Source organism: Nyctibius grandis, chromosome 3 (genome assembly GCF_013368605.1).
Source record: "Nyctibius grandis isolate bNycGra1 chromosome 3, bNycGra1.pri, whole genome shotgun sequence".
NCBI lineage: Eukaryota > Metazoa > Chordata > Aves > Nyctibiiformes > Nyctibiidae > Nyctibius > Nyctibius grandis.
The window spans coordinates 9,865,357-9,886,529 of NC_090660.1; the positions used below are offsets into that span (position 1 = coordinate 9,865,357).

At 43.5% G+C, this 21,173-nt stretch overlaps 1 protein-coding gene across 1 annotated transcript; it reads left to right on the forward strand.

Moving 5' to 3' along the window:
* The first annotated feature begins 3,951 nt into the window (after positions 1-3,951).
* Positions 3,952-16,932, forward strand: CD83 (CD83 molecule). Its single transcript, XM_068397176.1, has 5 exons — positions 3,952-3,994; positions 4,123-4,253; positions 14,551-14,764; positions 14,872-14,975; positions 16,774-16,932. Exons 1-5 carry the CDS (start codon positions 3,952-3,954, stop codon positions 16,930-16,932), a joined length of 651 nt encoding a protein of 216 aa, XP_068253277.1.
* The last annotated feature ends 4,241 nt before the right edge of the window (positions 16,933-21,173 follow it).

Genomic DNA, 21,173 nt, shown 5'->3' on the forward strand with positions numbered 1-21,173 from the left:
CTCTGTGCCGCCCAGCAGGTCACAGTTCCAGTGTTTTGGTTTCTCAGTATTGCTGGATTGCCACTGTTTAAACAGCAAAGGCAGACCCTGACCCAACATCTGCCATGAAGGGGCAGAGAAGAGAACTTTGTCCTTAAACTTTCCTAACTCCAGATTGTGAGTAATCTACACACCTCTCATTAGTTGCAATCTGTAAAGTCTCAGTTGCTTTTAATTGTTGGTGTGGTGAACATCAAGATCCTAGCATGATAGGAAAGTAAATGCTGTGACTGCAGCTCTGCTGGGCCCCTCAAAATACATGACTACTCTGCATTTGTGCTGTGGATTCTTCTGTCACTGTTCCTTTGGCTGATGGTGCCACATTACACACAGCATATTATTTAAAAAAAGGTTGTCTACTAAAGCATAAAACAAAAGCCTTCCTGGTTTTGTCATTTGAACTGAAGCAGACAGTTTTTATTGCTGCACAGGAGTTTAATAATAATAAAAATAAATAAACAACCCCTCCCCTCACCAGTGGCTTCACAATAGACATGAGGCACATGGATGGACCTTATTCAAAGCAGGAACCTAAATGCAGTGGAACAATGGATATTTGATAATCATATCCCAATATAGAAAAATCTGTGCTTTGCCAGAAATGCTAAATACTGTTTTGACACCTCTGATTCCTCATTGTGGAGAGCTCTGTACTCCTTGCGGAGACCTAAGGTTTTGGGGTTTTTTTTAAACTCTGCTTCCTGATGAATGCTGGCAATCAGGGGCAAATACATGAAATAAGAAGGAATCTTACATATACTTTGCAGCCACACACTGCAATAAAAAAAAAAAAGAAAAATCCACTACCTGAGTATCTGAGGGAGCCAGTACCTACCTGGTTCAAGGAAAAAGGATATGATTCCATGAACAGCATTCTCAGGGCTCTATCAGCTCTGAAAAAAATATGCATTCTTGACTTTTTAACCTTATCCCATGAATCCATCCCACATGCTTGTGTTTCTGGTCTCATTTCCCACAGAGAATGAAATTTCTGTGATCGCGCCATCTAACTGTGTATCAGCCTGTATGTTCTGAACCTGCTTTCTATCAAACAGACAGAGGGATCGGGGCTCAAAGAGAATTAAGTGCCTATGAAATTCATGAAAATCAGCAGCTGGGTCAAAGATGGAGATCCAAATGAGTGCCCTTGCTAAGGGAAAGGGAGGCAGAATGCAGGCATTTTACACACTGCTTGCTAATGTCAGTCATCACGTGTGCAGCTCTGGACTCACCAGAGCAGATGGTGCTTCTTGCTTAGTGAGATCGAGGGCTTACGGTTGGTGTAGCAAGTGGTACGGGTGAGGTAAGGAGAGGAAGAGGCAATAGGACACACCAGTAGGAGAGCAGGTCTCATTAGGTCCACAGAGCAATACATTTAATGATCAACTTCTATTTATTCACATAACCGTGCAGCTCCTGCAGCTCCTGAGGGCCCTGCAAAGATGTGGATCTCTTTCTCACGGTGAAGGCTGACAGGCAATCACTGCCTCTTCACTCCCACACCCGAACCCATCCCACTGAGCTCCCATTGCTTCCACTGCTCAGGACTGGAGTGAAACTCGAAGCAGCTTCCAGGGCTCTGGAGATAACAGGCTCGCTCTCTGAAACAATATAAAGGGTATTAAAAGTTAGGATGGAAAGTACAGCCTGGTTCAAAGTTTCCCTAAAGAAAAAATCCCAACCAGGGAAAGTTTAGAAGCAAAATGATTTCTCCTTCCCCAGCAAAGGGAGTTTCAGTTTTTGTTTTTCATATCTTGCTCTCTTGCTTCACATACTGTGCTGTGGAACAGCAGCTGAGCTTGCAAATACTTCTGGAGGAAAAGGGCTGTTTTGCTTGAAGCTATGCCTGTCCTAGAGGGAAAAACCCTGTGTTTTTTAAGAGTCCTAACTCCTGCATTTTAACTAACTGAGGAAGAATGTTGTTTAACATCACCTTGGCAAGTGTGTGTAGCATGTACATTTCCCAGATCAAGCTGAAGCCTGACCCTTTATGCTTAGCTTCAGTGCACTTCTGTGTGGGCAAACTTGTGACCTCAGCCTTAGGCATGCCGCAGCCCCTCCAGACTACATCTGGTCAGGCCATTTTGGGAAAGATTGCTGTGGGCTGACCCACAGCATGGGCAGGAGATTACTGTGGTTTGCTCACTGGGGGTTTCTCCACAATGAAAAGGGAGGTAGAGAAGGTTTTTGCCTCTTGACTGGTTTATGAAGGATAAATATGTAGCTCTTCAGGACTCACAGAAAGAGGCACTTGGGTTAAAGCTGAGTGCCATTCTTGGAGGTGGGCTTGATGTGTGACTGACTCATGGGGGCAGGAGAGCCATCATTTTAGTGAAGAATAGATGTGAAATATATTAACTGGAGCCCTCTTCTCTCCAAGATTTTCTTCAGCAACACCCCCCTCACTTCTGTCTTCTCAAGGATTCTATTATTTCACACAGGAGAAATAAGTGAGAGTTCAGGATTTTCTCTTCCTCTAGAGAAATCCACTGGGATTAACGTTTTACTTGTACCTATCTTCTAAGTCATGGAATGAGGTCCTTGAAACCAGAAAACTCTAAGAGAAAAATAAAGCTTAGAGCCTGTTATATTTATTATGTTGATCAACAAAGATAGAAGCAAAAATCTTTAAAAATAAGTAGCCTATTTCAACAGCAAGGCCCCCAGTGAAATTGCTGTCTGACTTCCCTCACAGAACCAGACTGGAGTTTCTGAAAGTGTTACCCACCCATTGCATTTACCCATCTCAGTTGGACTTCTGCATGCTGAGGACTTGTCAAACTGACTTCTCCTCACAAAACATTCTAGAGGTGATTTGGCTTTAGCGTGCCCAGCCTGATGTGGCTTCCAGGAATCTGGTTTCCAAAAGGGGCTGACCATACACTCTTCACCCACCAACACTCAAAAAACCCCCTCCTAAATGGCTTCTCTTCATCATGACCTCAGTAGCCTAAAGACAGCAGCCAGAACTGTTTTCCAAAAATAACGTGTCAGCAACTTTCTGAGTTTCATGATTTGTAAATGCTTCTGTGATCAACCTCAGACTTCCTCAAAAATTCTCCAGGGGGAAATGGCTCTCACAGATCACAAGGAAAGGACTTTTTTTTCCCTTTTTCAGATATTTGGAGGGGATGTCCAAATGATTCTTGGGAGCTGCCTTGATTTTTTTTTTCATGAGATTTGGTAGAATTATGTCACTCCAGCTGCCCCTGCTTGTCTTGAAAATGACAAAATGCACTAAGAAGAGATGCTGCTTCTACATCATGAATGCCTACATGGGGAGTTACACGTGTAACACTACAGAAATATAGTTTGCATTGCTCAGCCATGCTGTAAATTCCTGCTTAGCCCTTAGACCCAAGTCACAGCATCCTTGTGGTGTTACGACCTGAGGGCTTAGATGTGGTTTCAGAAATGTCGCTTCATATGGCCAACTTTTGCACAGACACTGTTCTGTTACAGCTGCAGAGAGAAGGTTGAAAGGGGATTTTGGGAGGCTGACAAGCCCTTTAACCCTGCATTTTGTCACTCAAGAGAGAGATTTCAGTGCTGATTTTGATGCCCTTCACACCAACCCACAGTGTCCCACGATCAACCTTATTTCTCTTCAGACCAACACAGAGGGGGAAAAAAAAAAAAAAACAGAAGAAAAAAAAAGGGAGGTGAGCTGCTACCAGTGCAGGCAGTTGCAGAAATGGGAGTGACCCAACGGATTTAATGGGAGGAGCACTGGGTCCTACATGTAGGGATTTTCCCTGTGACGGGGGACTTCAAGATAAGCTGTTTGGGGGATTCCCCAGTCTGCGTCCAGAAATATCACTTTAGAAGCAGTAGCAGTTTCACTCTGCTCTCGCAGTCCGTCCTTTGAAGAGGCACGCTGTTGGTGCTCTGTGATTTGAACAAGAAAAAGCCATGTCTTCGATAGTCTGCGCTCTGCTCATCATCCTGTGCAATGGTAAGTGGGGAGCCTTGCCTTTTTCATTCTGTTTTTTCACATTTATTTTGTGGGCATACGTTTTGGGAAGACAGGGAGGATTACCTAGGCAATCTCTTTCAAAGGCGATGTGTACCTGTGCTTTGCAGTTTGGTGCTTGATCAGTGGGGCTTCTGTGGCAGTCCCAGATGTTGCTGTGAGATGTGCTGAAGAAGCGCTGCTGCCCTGTAAAGTTCTTCGGGACTCCTCAATCACCTACCAGACAGCATCGTGGTATAAAGTAAGAAAAAAGCCTAAGTTACTTGAGCAGTCTGCTTTGCTTTTCTACCTGATACTGGCTTGTCTTGTACAAAATGGGTTATTTTACGAAGATGCATCCACCTCTCAGTGCAGAAGAGAGAAGACAGCGATGAAAGCATTTGAGCTGATCACAGAGAACAGGCATTTTCCATGCCATTGTAGACAGACTATTTGAGCATGATCCCTGAATTGCTCTTGGCCTGCTTTTCTATCTAACTGTTGCTGGCTTCCAGGGATCACAATTCAGGTGATGTCCCATGTACATATACCACTCCAAAGAGGAGTTTTTGCAGGATTTTTCTTCAGAGCAAAACTGGTATTTAAACCTTGCAATATCAGTGATATTGTGCCTTGGTGAATCTCCCCGTGAACAGGAGCTGATTTTTGTTTGAAATAGAACTGAACAAGTACTTGCTATTCTTTAGGAAGACTTGGCTAGTGGAGGTGGGCATAAGGGCAGGGTATTCAGAAGGCTGACAGAGAGCTAGAAATTCTGAGATATCTCTTTGCAGTCATGAGGTAAAAGTCTAATCTTGGCTGCCGTGGTCAGAATTCCCGTCTCCAAAGCAGGAGAGCCCTGCTGACCACCTATTTGCAGAATGGCTACAAGGATCAATCGGCTAATGAGCAGAAAGTCCTGTTCAACACTTTCAAGATGAAATTTCTCATAGAAAGAGAGGCAGAGTTGCACAGTGGTTGAAGAAGTGGCTGTTGACTTGCTATACGGCACCATGTATTTGCATCTCAGTGCATAGTTTCTGCTTATGGTGTAAGCCAAATTAACAGGAAAACAAGGAAGGTTTTATTTTTCCTCATTCCTCGCTCCCAGACATGCACTCCTGCCACTTACCATGGGTCAGTCCTGGTGGTCCTCTGGTTGCCTGTTAAGCCAAGTCACTGTTGCTTGTTATAATAGTGGAAAACCAATCTGTGAATAAAGATTTTGTGGGTTACAGAGTTGAATTACTTTCCCATGTGATGGGAGAGCAGTGGAAGGGAAGGGAAAAAATGTATTTTTGGTAGGCAAAACCTGTTAATTTATCTCTGCCAGAACATAAAGCCACAGACTTGGCTTCCCCAGCAGTTTTGCCGGATGTATTTTTAAAATTGTTCCCTACAGTAAACCAACAAACAGTGTTATTAGGTAGGGCTTCTGTGGTTGAAACTTGCAACGCATCTGAATTTCAGTGCTGGTACAACAATGAGAATCTGCCTACTGACTAGATGCCAACTGCAACCCAAAGGTACCTGCCCATCAGCAAGTGCAGTATCTATAGTCTCCTTTTTTTCCAAAATGCTGAACTAAGTGAGGGTGGGAGACAGAGGGGAGAGAATAATGCATTTGGTTGAACATTACTATGGGAGCTGGGTCAGGTGTCAACTTACTCTTTCTTGCTTTGTGCTTCAAAAGCTGGAGAAGGACCTGTATTTTCCATACAGGTACATGCTAATTATTTAAGGCCTCATGTTTCCCACAGAGTCTAGGCAGGGCAGGGAGCTCATTGCAGGCAAACCATGCAGTCTGGTGGACCTGGGGGAGTTGAGCAGAAGTGGTAAGGGGTGGGGGAGGAATAAACAGCGAGATTGACTGGATCCCTGAAAAATTCTCCTCCAAACCAGTGCTGGAAGTCAACAAAACCAAAAACAGTTTCAGCAGGCTGAAGTGTGGGGATCCTCCAGAAGCATGTCCTTCTGAGTGCAGTGGCAGCTGGGAAGGCCAGGCAGCAAACAGGAGCCAAAAGCCATTGCCCTGATGAAAGAGTGTAAGGAAACCCTGTAGACCCAGTTCTGTGTTGTCTTGTAGCTCTTTACAGTCCCACCCGGGCACAAAATGACTGCACATGCAGGGGAGGGTGATATTTGATGATGCCTTTTGTGTGTGCCCCTTGCTCGGCAGCCCTCACTAGTGCTGTTTCCCTTTGCAGCAGTCAGGCTGTTACAGTCAAGGCTCCCCTGCCCTGTCCCACCAATCTCGTCTCCCTCCATGGTCTCCTGGCTCTTCTTGCTTCATCTGTTTCGCTCAGGAAAGGACTGTTTTTCCAGTGCCCAGCATGACAGGACCTCATGCTTTTTTTCTCTGCTGGCACTGCTGAAACTACAAGAAGTAACAAAATCCAGCTATCTTCAGCTCTTGCCACCATCCTCAGGGGCTGATGGCACCAACCACGGTACTGCAGTCTTCTGGTTACTCATCCCAGGAGAGAGGTGGGAAGTGGGGACAGGCAGTTAACGCCACTCTTGGTGATGCTAGCCCAAGCCACAGTTGCAGCCGTATTAGGAAAAGCACATCACCAAAGCTGAAAAACCTGGCTCTTGGCAGGAAAAAGTAATTTAGGCTCTGTGTTTTGTGCTGAAGAAACAATACTTCCTCTACTTGTGGAGCTAGCTAAATAAGCAGCAGCTTGAAGCTCTCTCCTCTCCTCTCCTCTCCTCTCCTCTCCTCTCCTCTCCTCTCCTCTCCTCTCCTCTCCTCTCCTCTCCTCTCCTCTCCTCTCCTCTCCTCTCCTCTCCCCTCCCCTCCCCTCCCCTCCCCTCCCCTCCCCTCCCTTCCCCTCCCCTCCCCTCCCCTCTCCTCTCCTCTCCTCTCCTCTCCTCTCCTCTCCTCTCCTCTCCTCTCCTCTCCTCTCCTCTCCTCTCCTCAGCTGTCTTCTGTTGTCCCCATCCAACACTGCAAAAGGAGGGTGGGCGAATGGCAGAGTGTGACTGGGCTACCCAACATAGAGAATTAATCTGTTATTTAAAAAACAGTTACCGAGGGATTAATCAATAAACACCACGTATACCCCCAAAGGGCTAATTAAAAGGTAATTCCAACAAATGGTATGAAATTTCAGACTGTAAAGTTCAAGCAGCTGTTAGGCTAAATCTTTTGTATGAGGTCACTTTGAACTGTGCAGTAAATGCAAGCAATTAACCTTTGCTTCTGCAGCTTTAAAAAAATGATGGCTACAACATGGTACGGTGCTGCCCGTGCAGCTGTTTGAGCAGGGTGAACTCTCGGCGAACAACCCCCTCCTTCCTGCTGGCACCTCTGCATGCTCTGACCAGTTAAGGGGTACTTTTAAATAGTTTGCTATGATCTGCTTAAAAAAACCCCAAAAGGATGCTATTTAAGTGTACTTGCTTTTTTCAGTTTTGCATGGAGAAATAATTGTTTGAAGGAGTTAATGTGTCAAAACCCAACGGGGTGTAAAAAGGAAGGATTGCATTCAACAGTTCCTTCACTTTTGCTGCAAAAAGGCGTGCATGTGTTTAACCTGTTGTGCACCCAGCATCCTTGGAGGTAATTAGGTTATTTGCATGCATGAAGTCACGTGTGTAAGCAGTTCTGCGCAGAAACAGGACCACAGTCAGTCAGCTCAGACAGAATGATTTTTACTCAGAAATACTTGGCAGCAGGCAGGCCTAGCACACTGGGCAGAAGGTAGAGCACTCAGTCCTCTTCCAGCCTGGTGCAGCTCTCATCCCATTCGCTATGTGGCCATGAGAAAATTAGGGAGAAGTTTTCATAATGATGGTACCCTTTAAAGGAGGTCCGTTTGTAGGAGTGCTGGGCAACCTACCTGCCATCAAACCATATATGAGCAGTGCGGAAGTTTGCCAGCTGAGAACTGAAAACTAGGTTATTTTTGCATAAGCACCCAGGCACTGGGAATTGTGTATAGAAATATTGGTTTGAATCTCTACGGCCCACCTACGAAACAAGAATCTGGGTAATGAAACATTACTTACTTTTCTGCCTCGTAGGGCTGTTGAAAACTGAACAGTTTCTCTTTGTGTAGTACATTGAAAATGAGAACACTTCGTAAACCCTCATAATTATCACTTTATATCCAGTTCGAAAACCAAGTTTAAACACACACAAATGAAGTCCCAGTGGATATTTCACTACTTTGTTCATGTGATAGCTGGAAAAGTCTTAATCTAAAACAAATCTTGAGGAAGAGGAAAGAAGGCTGTACTTCAGCGGAGAGAAGTCTGTTAACTTTATAACACTTCCCTGAAAAATATAAAATTGTGGCAGAATTAGAGGGGGAAGTCACATTACAAAATGAGAATAAACCTTATAGACATTTAATATTAATCGCACCTTCCTTCAAAGGAAATTACTTTTGCTAAATGTGCATAGCTATTATCTATTAGCATAGGTAAATAAGCTGCTAAATCACTTCAGTCTAATTTCTAACATACCTGAAGAAATGCAGTCAAATGCTCCTCAGATATCTGTTCAGCTCCAAGTAGCTCCAACACATTGCTGATTTAGACAGGAAGGGAGCAGTGGGAATGATTTCATGACCAAAACAATTCTTTTGCCTGACATGAGCTAGCACTGGATGCCCTTAGCTAAAAAAAAAAAAAAAAAGAAAAGAAAAAAAAACCCCGAGGCTGTGTGACTGAGTCAGAGGGCTTTTCCAGCTGGCTCATGTGTCACATGCAGTCCCTTTGCTGTTGTTTTGGGGTTGGGTTTTGGGTTTTCTTTTCTTCTTTTTTGTTTCCCCTCTAAAGCATGGTCAGAGTTCACTCCCATGTGCCCACAATTTATGTCTGTTTTTTTCAAATTCAACATTAGTATCTCTACGTGACACTGTATAGGAACCACATGGATGCACCTTCAGCACTAATCAAATGTGAAAGTGCTTTTGTGCTGAAAAATACACCTATCAAGCAGTTTCAGCTCAGTTGTGATTCATTATATGTTGGCTATTGGGCATTGCCAGAATTCTGGATATTTTGCTTCAGAAAATAAGTTCCTTCTGGCTGTATATAGTTTTTAAATCTCTTTAGCAGTCAGAAATTTCAACTTGGCCATTATTCCTGGTATAATTTTAAACAAAACCATTTTTACAATAATCCCACTCTCAGAAGAAAATAAATTAATGTTAATACATTCCACCTTTAAACTGACATCAGTTTTGGACGTGAACCATTTTGTTTGAGATAAAAATTTACTTTTATGGGAAAAGTGGATTATATTGGCAATTTGATTTACCTGAGAGCCAACATACCACATTAGTCTGGGAAAAGTTCGATGAGAAAAGGTATTTAATGAGAACAGAGAACATGAGTTAACTTAACAACTGCTTGCTCTCAGATGTACATGATAAAATTAAGTTTTAATTGATTAGTTTGGTGTAAGTACTACAGAATGTGTGAATTGCCCTTGTTTAGTAGCACTACCATGTAATGCTGTAGCAGTTTTCAAAACTGCAGCTAAATCCCAGCTAGCTAGGACTGAGAAAATTGTTCCTTGTCCTTCTTCCACCTTGTTTTTAGTTCTCTGAAAAATAAATACTTGCTGAAGAGCACTTAAATTTTGGAGGCCAAGTTATTCTACACATTTCTCCTAATTCATCCAGTCAGAGAACAGATATGTATCAGCTCAGTGATATTTTCAATCAAGCCTATCCCATTTTAATGTCTGCTCTATCACCACCACTATTCTTACCAAAAAAGCTCTGGGCTGGGAGAAACTTAACAGCAATCAGTCAATTGACTAGAGAATACATGTGGGAAAATCGCAACCTTTTTAGAGCAAATGTTTCCAAGCTTTTGAGAACTAGAATAACTTTCAGTTAAACTCACTAGAGTTTAATTTAATAAGGCAGCTAGAGCTGGTTGCTCAGGGCTGTGTCCAGTAGGATTTTGAATATCTCCAAGGATGGAGACTCCGCATCCTCTCTGGGCAGCCCATTCCAGTGTTCAACTGCCCCCACAGTAAAAAATGTTTTTCTTATGTTTAAATGGAATTTCCTGAATGTCAGTTTGTGCCCGTTGCCTCTTGTCTTGTCTCTGGAGGCCACTGAGAATAGTCTGGCTTCAGCTTCTTTATCCCCCTGGCGATCAGGTACATATTGACAAGATGCCCCTGAGCCTTGTCTCCTCCAGGCTGAACAGTCCCAGCTCTCTCAGCCTCTCCTTGTATGTCAGATGCTCCAAATCTTAATCATCTTTGTGGCCCTTCACTGGACTTTCTCCAGTAAGTCCATGTCTCTCATTCTGGGGAGACCAGCACCAGGTCTAGCACTCCAGGTGTGTCTCACTAGTGCCGAGCGGAGGGGAAGGATCACCTCCCTTGACCTGCTGGAGATGTTCTGCCTAGTGCAGCCCAGGAGGCTTGTTGGCTGCCTTTGCCCCAAGAATCTCATCACCGACTCATGGTCAACTTTGTGTCCACCAGGACACTAGGGACTTTCCAGCAGGTTGGCCCCAGCCTGTCCTGGTGCCTGGGGTTATTCCTTCCCAAGGGCAGGACTTGGCACTTCCACTTGCTGAAGTTCATAAGGTCCCTCTTAGCCCGTGTCCCCAGCCTGTCCAGGTCCCTTTGGATGGCAGCATGACCCTCTGGCATATCAGCCACTCCTTCCAGCTTTGGATCATCTGCAAACTTGCGGAGCACGTGCTCTGTCCCAGTGTTCAGGTCGTTAATGAAGGTGTTAGACAGTATCAGCCCCTGGGGGTAGCATTTCCTCTCATTGCTGTGGAGGAGGTGGAAAACAACAGACTTAGCCCCCCAGCTGATTTCTGAAAAAGCCCGTCACAGACATTGGCACTGGCCAATGTATATGTGACAATAAACATAAACTCACATTTCTTTTGTTGTTTAATTTTCTTAATGGGTAGTTTTATGCAAATAGGCAGAATGATGCTGCCAGCCTGCAGGTCCCCATTTCCCAGCAAACTTCTTGCTTCAGTAACCCCCAGCAGCCAGCGCGGCAATGGGACCCTTTTTATGCAAATAGATTCAGTAGCATTTCTAGCAGTCCCCATACGAGTCATGATTTGCCTTTTGGTAAAGCCAATAACAGCAAACATGGGAGCAGGAAAAGACCACCTCCCTTTTCTCCTGCTTTGGAGGTGGGGAGCAGGGGAAGCCGGCGTGCTGCAGCTTGCTCGCCAGTGAGGTGGAAGGGAAATGCAAAGAAAAGATGGGTGGAAAATACTTTGTCACTGATTAAAGAAGAGGATGGTCCCTACACAAGTGGATTGCTGCCACCAACAGCGCTCACTTCGATCCCTCTAGGCTTGTGTGGAATTAATTAGGTAAAACCCCTAGCACTTACCTTGGGCTGTGGTATCACCTGGAGGAGACTTGGCATGAATTAGCTCTGGATTATCACAGGAGCTTCAGCTGCGACATGATCTGTCTAGTGAGAGTCTGTCAAGTAATTCACAGGAGGTGGCAAACAAAGTGGCATTTTTATAATTTTAATTAGGTTTTTGGGGAAAAGAGGTTAGCTTGAATAGAGCAAGAGGCAGAATGATGACCTTACTGACTTACTGACTTGCTTTTACACAGCTGGGATGTGGGGACACACTCTGCAAATCTGCTCAGATGTTTTCTCGCTACTTAGAGAATTTAAAAGGGAGAGGCTGATGGTTGTTTTGATACAATAATAGGAGATAAGATTGCAGTGGAAAAAAGGCTTGGTTCAGGCACCAGAGAGAGAGAGGATTGCTGTGACCTCGGAGCAGGGATAGACGGGGGAAACGCCACCAGGTGTCTCTGCAGCCTAAAACATGCGGGGAGACTGCGGGGAACCCCAGCACCAGCACCACCAGCACCACCAGCACCAGCACCCCGCCTTGCCGGCCTGTGCTCTTCAGGGAAGGGGAGAGTAACGGAGAACGAGAGGCATGCAAACCCCGAATTAAACTCACGCATAGGAACCGTTCCTCCTCCTCTTCCCCGAATGAGAAGGTTCGCGACCCCCATCCAGAGCGTGCCTGGTTTCTCCCCAAGGGAGGGAGCCAAATTAGGCCACAAAGTTAACTTTTTCTTCTGTTTTGGGGAAAGGCTGTGCCTGCAGCTTCACGGGCAGTGCTTTGCCTTACACAGAACAGGTCTGTGCACGGCAAAGTCCTGACTCACTTGTCTCCAGGGTCACCGTCACCGTACTTGCGACAGCAACTGAGCACCTCGAAAAGCTTTGGAGGCAATAATCAATCCTCTCCCTCAGTGTCCCCAAAAAACATGGAAGTTAAGTAATTTACAAAAACCTCACTGGGAATAAGCACGTGGTCAGGCACAGGATACACGGACTTAATTTATTTGTCCCTTATATTAGCAGTGGTGATTACAATTGCATACAGAAAGATCAAAGTGTTTTCTGATTCCCAGGTCTCAGCCACAAGAATCACAGCACCGTTTACTGCCCAAGACAGCAATTATTTATGCTACCAGTGAATTAAAAAAAAAAAAAGGAAAAACAAAACTAATTTTCTGTGTGTAGCTCAGACCTCCTATCTGCATTTCAGGGCGATGCAAAGGGCAGCCAGGCTGGCTCTCTTTATTGCCCTGTGGGCAGTTTTAAATTTCACTGAGGAAGGGGGTGGTAAGGGAAGGGAGAATGGCAAAAATTAGATCTGAGGGAGGTCAACTCTATCCGCTTAACTGCTATTGACCCACTTGTAACCAGAGCTGAGCCCAGCCTGGGTGTTAGAATTCCTCTGGTCACATCTCTGACAACATGCAGGGCCTGAAAATATCTAAGTCCCTGCAGCACAGTGAAGTTCCTAGAGCCTGAAAAGCACCATAGATACTGCTTGTCTCATAGCTGCTTGGGGCTGAGCGTAATAAGAAAGAGAAGCTGGGGTAAATTCACTGGGGGATTAAGAGGAAGAAGGTACTTTCTTCCCTCTTGCTGGGTAAAGTGTGGAAAGCCCCAGGGAATTACTGCTCTGTTTCAGTTGATGCGCTAAAAAAACCCAAACCTTTCTGAGAAAGGATCTGTACAATTATGAAAATCTTGTGCTTTAGTCTTATTCCCCAGTTCCTGAAAAGTTCCCCAACTTGCAGCTTGTTTTATACCATTGTAGAGCTGCAAAAGTAACAAAGTATAATGGAGCATCAGGCCCATATTTCTCTCCAGACTCCTGACTATGCTTTCCTCATGCAAATACATGAAAGGGAAACCAGATACTCCTAGTCTCTAGTATGAGAAAATTGTGTTAATTTTAATAACTTACAGTATAACTGTTATACCCTGATGCAGTAGCTATACTGACAGAAAGTAAGCACCAACATGCAACCCAAATATGTGTCTATTAATATAAAATAATAATAATAAAGAAGCCTTGGCCTACACTAGTTACAGGTTTGGCTGAAAAGCTGAGCCTTGGGCTGTATGACCTGGCTCTGGATCTGCTGGTCCACAGAAAGACTGAATTCATTACTTGGGAAACCTTCATGGACGGCACGCTGCCTGAAATCCCAGGGAGCGACGTCGATGAATAAGAATGGACACGGGCTAATTCAAACCCTTCTCCCATCTTTCAAATCAAGTTAGTGATTTCTCTTTTCTCTGTGGTTCCCAGCCAATTGTCATTTTTAGTGCATCCTATCGCCCTGCAGTACGAGCTGTTCTGGGAATACACTTCACTCCTCCAGCAGCCTCACAGCAATGCCAAGGAATGCAGCTCTTCTGGTTACAATTAAGTAATTCAACACACAAATGCTCCCCAAGTGCACCAGAACCTGATTGTGACCTTCACACAACCGAATCTGAAGGAGTCGAAGCAATTTTTTGTTCTTCCATTCCCATAAAGAGTGAAGGGGAGGGGAAGGGAGGAAACCCCCATTCCTTCACAGAGGTACCGTGGTTTCAGGGGTCAGCTGCACAGAAACTGGCACAGGGAAGTGCTGTTTCCAGGGCTGCGTTCCCACAAGGAGCTCTGGGCTGCGGGGTCGCTGGGAGGATGCCAGCCCATGCTGGCAGAGCCGGTGTGTTGTGTCATGCCTGCCAGGTAGGCAGGTTTAATTTCCACCACCACACGGCAGAAAGTGTGCTGGCAGGGTGAATGCAGGCAGCAGTGAAGCCTACCTGCCTGCTGCCACCCTCTCCTGGGGACCTCTGGCCCCCAGAGCCACTGCTAAGCAGCTGGGTAGGGCTGCCTCTTGCTGCCTCAGCTCCATCCCTATGGACTGTCTCTCTCTCTCTGAACACTTTTGGGGCCTCTGTGTAGACACTTTGAGAGCAAATTCTATCGCTGCCTTTTATCATGTTACATCTCTACCAGGACTGTGTCCAGGTGAGGCAGATTAGGAAGCTATTACAGAATAGCTCTATAGTGTCTATTAATAAATATAGTGTCTATTTAAGCAAAAAAGCAAATACTTTTTGATTGTGAGCATGAATGTATTAGATGCTTTTGAGGTCCCCCCCCACCTCTCTTCAGCCTCTGCATTTGCAGCCATAAGCTGGCTTTAAAATGCTTTCCTCTCTAAAACTCAGGATGACACTGTTGCCCAAGTTGAGAAATATATTTGTGTTTTCCAGATGGCTGGAGATGGCGAAGGAATAGCATGGAAAGTCCTTGATGTGGAATCTCCTTATCCAAAAGAACTTGGGGGGTCCCTGGAGCTCTCCAACGACACCTTTTCACTGAGGATCAAAAATGCGACCAGCCGAAACAGCGGGACATACAAGTGCACTTTGGGGGAACAGAGTGGAGAGCACAACCTGAGTGGCACAGTCACATTAAAAGTAACAGGTACTGTAGAGACTTCTGATTGTCTCACGCTCCATGTGGCATTTCATTGTTATTTAAAAATATTTTACAAACACCAGAACAATGTAACACCTTGCTTTACATTTTAGGTTGCCCTGGAATAGAAGATGAAAAATTAAAAAAATACAAAGCCGAGCTTTTCATGCTGACTTGCCTTGGGATTTTTTACTTGCTGCTCATCTTTTTTACCTGTGTAAGTAATTCCCTTTCTCATATACAAACCAAGCAAAACCCCACTCATTTTATCTGCTAGCACCACCTTAACATAGCCGGTCAGAAGTTGGTGTTCATATTTAATTTATCATCAAATCCTTTAAATACTCACACAGTATTTTCAGAGGGAACTCGGGTGCATGAGGAACACAGGATGGAGTCCCAAAGAGATGAAACATTTCACTGACACCCTGATCTAACTCAAACCAGATAGTTATTTTCCTGCACCCTGCTGCCCATTTCTGCTTCCAGTTACTCTGAGTGCAAGCTACTCTTCAGTTTAAGGGCACATCAACAGTTCTTCAGTTTGGTACTTGGGAACAGTATTTGCCTGAGATGGAGGCACAGGCCCTCAGGATCCCTTCCCCACCTATGGCATTGCGTTGTGTGGCGGCATGATGGACATATTCAAGTCCACCCATTTTTTGCCTCAGTTTCCATGCCTGTAAATTGGTGACAATCCCATTTGAGATGGGCATTTTTGTGAAGCTCCATCTTTCTTGGTAAACAGACATTTTAAGATCCTTGGAAAAGAACCTCCTCGGGGTTTTATCCATACCCTTAATGCTGGCAGGTAGTTCTGGGAAAGGTGAGGAGAGGAGGTATTTGGGAAGCTCAGTTCACAGAAGCAAAACTGTTTTGTCTACGGTAGCAGTGAAGTCACTCCCTCGTACAGAAAAACCAGGAGGTCTGCGCCTCCTGACTTATAGGCAGGATGAGCCTCGGGTGTCAGTACAGTGCAACACCGGCTGCATTTCTAAATAAAAACAAAACAAAACCAACCTCAGCATTTTGGGAGGCCAGATTTAACTTTAGCTGCCTATTTCATATTTGCCTTCTTGTTTTGCTCCTCAGCAAAATGGGAGACTTATCTAATTAGCTGCAGCTAAATGTAGCTTTTCATGTATCTTCAGGGAGCATTTAAATTTATGCCTGTCTCTTTTTTAGATTGACAATCCTGCCAGTAATTTGTGCCATTCAGACTAAAGTTTGACAAGATTAATCTTGTAGGAATTTGTTAGGATGAAAGTATAAAAGCAAGGATATCACTCAGAAGAGATAGATGCCCCTGTTCTGCTCAGTGTCCTGAAAGAGTTTCAGATCTCTACAGAAATCTTTCCTTCCCATATATAAAAAAAAGTCCCAGTTTTAGTGGCGCAGTTAAAAAAAAGCAGAGCCGTGTAGTGAAGATAACCACTCTGGAGGAATTACATGTATTTTACTCTTGGGTGAGGTCCAAGGTTACTGATACCAGCCTCAGGTATCAACCTAGCTTTCATCAAAATTTAATATTGCCCTGATCTCACAAGTGAGCTTCATTATTTAAAATGCCTGTTAAGTTCTTACAGGTTGCCTTGTCCTCTCCTTTAGTGCAGATTGTGCCTTATCTCCACTAAACTCAACAGTGACGTTAAGTTTAAGACTGGTTGGCCTAACTGGGGCTTTAGTTTGACAACTTGATGAAAATATTTCAGGCACTGGCCTGTATTGAAGGCAGATGGAAATACACTTGCAAGAGCTTGATGCAAGGCTTGTTCATATGAAAACTTGAATTAAATATATATTTCCTTTTGTGACTAAGGCTTTTGTCCTATAAAGCTCCTTGACTGAGCAAGAAATAGCAGGTTTTCTTTGTAGTGGGTGCTTCTGGTGACAAACTAGAAAAGGTGTAATGAGCTATGGTTAGCAAGGATAAAAAACAAAACTTTCAAACTAAAAAAAATTGCCTTTCATAGGAATTCTCAGTTTTAAGCTTTTCTTTCTGTTTTCTCTTTTAGACATGTCTAAGAAAAGAGAGTATGTTTCCCAGTTATCAAAAAAACGGACCAGGTATGAAACACATGCTCACCCTCATCAATGTACATGAAATGACAACTTTCCAGGACTTAAACAGCGACAGCATTTGCAAAAATGAGCTTCCTTCAACTTCTGTCTAAGTTGATGTTGACGGCACCATGGGCTGGCTCATCAGGAAACACGACATGAGCTGGATGGCCAAGCGGTATGGAGAGGAAAGAAACGCCAATATATGGCCTCTTCAGAACAGCCTGAAAGTATAGGTAACCTGTCAGTGACCTGCTTGCACTGGACAAGCCTTCGAAAAGCACTGTTATGCACTACAGTAACTCTTGGGAGTTAGGCGGCTAAGAAATACCACTACAGCTGCACAACGGTGATATGGTGCTGTTATGAAGTTGGCATCAGCTTTATTTCACTCTGCTGTGCAGCTCTATTGTTCTGAGCAAGAACATGCCTGTGATATGAAGTCCAGGTTGTAGGGAGGCCACGGCAGCACAAAGCTGGGGGATTAAGCTCTTCACTGAACTAATAGCTCTCATCTTTCAAAAGCAGACAAAACAGGTGCTCCAGTATGGAAAGATAAGTGTGTGGGGCTGTCTCTGCTCCGTGCTCTGAGCCTGATTCTGGGTGGAGTTCCTTTACTGCAAACAGGATGTAACTTGTCATATGATGTTCAAGTAAGCTGAAGAGGTAACTTCATGCTCTGGTCCTGGGTGAATCAAATCAACATTCATTTTTAAATCTGAGAGTGACAGACAGGCCGAAAGGAAGGAAGAATGTAAGAAGGGAGAAAATATTCTGGAAATCTTTTTGGACTGAGAGGAACTTTCTATGTCTGCAAGAGAAGGAGGAATGCACTTGCATAACGAGTCCGTCAGTTATCTCCCAGAGTCATCTCCATAGGAATCCATAGGTCAGTCCATAGGAAGTTTCAACTAGACTGTTGACCTTAAAGCAACTAAAGTAAGAATGAAGCAGCCTGTGATATTAAGGACATGTAAAGATGACTTATTTTGTGGTTTATAAAACATGAAACCAAATGTATGCGACACCTATGTCAGTGAAGTTACACAAGCGATGACCAAAGCCATGGCTTGGAAGAAATCAACCGTCCGTATCTTTGGGATTTATTAAGTCAGCCGTGAGATATAGGAACAGAAGATGGGGCATATGAGCACCTGCTTTTGGTGCTGACAGTGTGTACTATATATGAAACAAGGACATGAGAAAAACTGAACTCAGGCACACAATATAAGGGACAGAAGGCTTGTCCTCTTGGACCAAAGAAAGCAAGAGAGATTATGGAGTCTGAAATCAAGGAACCTCCCTTATCAGGCTGCTGGTGCAGAAGGTGAAGCAAGAGGAGTGTAGAGTGACTGTGGATGTTTATGTCACGACGTGAGAATTTGAGCCAAAACATGAGAATTTGCAAGCACTTAAGAACACAATCTTAAAAAAATAAAAAATCCTTAAAGAGTTAAACTGCAACATTAGGATTTTTAATGCAATTTGGAATTCCAGGCTGTGACAAGGATGCTCTTTCTGTAATCCTTTGACTAATTTTGAAGCGCTGATGGGAGAAAAGCACTGCACATCACTCAGTAGTGCCTCTGTGAGCAGGGTAGATGTCTCCGTTGGAGACCAAGGGGCTTCTGACCAGAAGAATGGTTACGTGGGATATGCAATTTACTTAGAGCATGGTAAATTAATGCTACATTTGCTTTTTTATAATCAATTTTTACATATAAATGTGTGTAACATACTTGAAATAAAAATTCAGAGGTAACCTACCATTAGTTTTTGTCTGCCACATATGGCAAATAAACCCAGAAATACTCCGTATCAATTGCATTTTGTTTTACAACCAACATAATTACATCAAATAATGTAGATGTCTGATCCAGCCTCTTCAGTGGGAGAGGGCATGTATGTGTGTATAATTGATTAAGCAATGGATAATTTTATGCATTCCTAAGGAGCTCAGATAATTTAAATTTTCCTCAAAATTTCACTTTCTTTCCAAAGGACATTCTAAAACACCTGCTCCCTGCTGACAGGCAAGTCATTAAGGAAAATACAAGGGTGTTTCAGCCTACCCATTGTCACTTTTAAACATGGTGCACCATCATGGGTGACCTGTACACTTATGTGGCAATAATGTGAACTAAATGTGCATGTATAATAACTGACCTAGGGTACATGGACTTTCTCCATTTGGACAGAAAGGCTTAATACCGAACAGTCATAGCTTTTTGTTTATTTTTTTATTATTATTATTAATTTTTTTTTAGGAGAGCAGAGAAGAGGAAGAGGAAATTTCAGCTGAAATGGATTGATGATAATTAATCAGCAGCAAAGGCTGAAACACTTTTAAAATTATTTCTTCAGATGTGTAAACAGGATCAGATCAGATAGGACAGAACGAAAAAAAGGACTTTGTGTAAACAGCTATGCCCATTATTTTTTCCCTGAGCCAAGCTGTCTGCAATACAGAAGATTGGGCCTGATGCAACAACACTGTGAGTCAAATTTCAGGCTCAGAAGCTTCAGACTGGTTGATTCTGGGGATTTGCTGTAGGTCCAGCTATGCAGTAGAAGTGATCATGTTCAAGGCCACTTAAATGCATTAAAGAGTTTAGAAGGAATAAGCAGTGAGAAAGTCTTATGCCAAGATGCTTGACCGAATCACAGAGCTGGAGAGAAACAGGCAACGTCCTAAAGCGATGAAGGTGCCAGCACATCTGGGGTGTAAAGAAACTTATGGCATTGTAGGCCAAAAAATAACATTAGCTAGAAATATTACGAATGAGAACCAGACTACTGAAGGATAAAAGCTAATATATTACAGCAATTTCAACACTAACAGGGAAGGAAAAAAAAATTAAAAAAAAAAGAATCACATGTTGGCTGAAAATCTTACAGAATGAACTACACATTTTTCAACACATTATCTCAGAAGAGACAGTCCTTTCCTTGCAGTATGGATCTAGTTATATTTCAAAATTACTGCCTCAGCTAGCCTGGCATACGGGGGATGAGCGCATGCACACGTTCTTTAGACTTTAGCACTTCATTATTAAATGGAACGTGTTGTGGATTGCACAATCAAGAGGCTCTTGTGATTATACAAATTAATTGTTTTGTTGGACAGAAAAATTTGTTTTATTTTTCACCACTCTTCTTATTATCGTTTCTTTTAGTTTTGTAAGATAGTATAGAAGCATATGTGTACCCTAGAACCGTTCTTTGTAATACTATCTTACAATACATTTTAGAATCAGGAATTCAGTTAATCTCAATAAATCCCTGAGGTGAGAAATACCATAAACTTTGTTTGATAAATAAAAACCAAGATACTTGGAAATCAGAAAGCTCCTGAAGAAGTCTGGATCAGAATTAGCAAGAGATCCGAGGTTCTCTGACTCTCCTCTGGGTGCCTTAACCACAGGAGCTTCCTTGATAATATTTCTTGTGGATTTTGTACCTTTTTCATTGATTTTTTTCCTTGTGTAACCTGCATTTTCCTATTTTGCCCAAAGGTGAATCATCTGCATTCAAAGATAACAATAAACATAAAATTATTCACATAGAGTGGGTTTGTACGCCTGTGATTAAGGAATATACAGAGACACTCTGCACCACATGGGGAAATTACTCCAAAGAGAAACTGCAACAGTCATACACTGGAGCTAAATGAATATCCAAAATGGCAATGAGGGAAAGCTAAAGGACATCATCCACAAAATGCTGAGTATATGAATTATAGCCCTTAGCTAAGCCTGATTTGTGAGGCTAGCACTTACACGGCAGATAACCCGGGCTGACAGTGACCTTGACAGCATTGCAACAGTAATATTTCCTGTAAAGGCTGAACAGTTTTCAACCTATTTCTCCTGAGCTACAAGCACGCTAGTATTCAACAGCGTGGACCAAAGTAATCCTCAGTGTGTGCCTGTGAATGATACAAACAGAACATGGCTCTTTGGGCATGCCGAATGCCTTGCTCCCTTTTTTCTTCTGCCCTTGATGAGAGTGTTTTGGAGGGCATAAAGCACGTTTCGCTGGTGCACATGTTCCCTTTCTACCCCCTCTCAGCGCAGAGTCGAGCAGCGATGCAGCGCAGAGGGGATCTGGTTCCAAGTCCGTTGAGCAACTGAAAGTATTTACTGACCTTCTCAACCAATACACCCGCCCCTTGGGAACTGAAATTGATTTTCCCCTTCTCTGTACGCGAAGACAATGCTGTAACACCACATTACAGCTACATAGTTAAAGAAAAATTGGAAGTGCTTTCCCCATACCTCCATTTTAAGTAAATATCAGTGAAACCGCTAATTCTTAGTCATTTGTGGAACAAACTGCTAGGGAGATTAAAGAG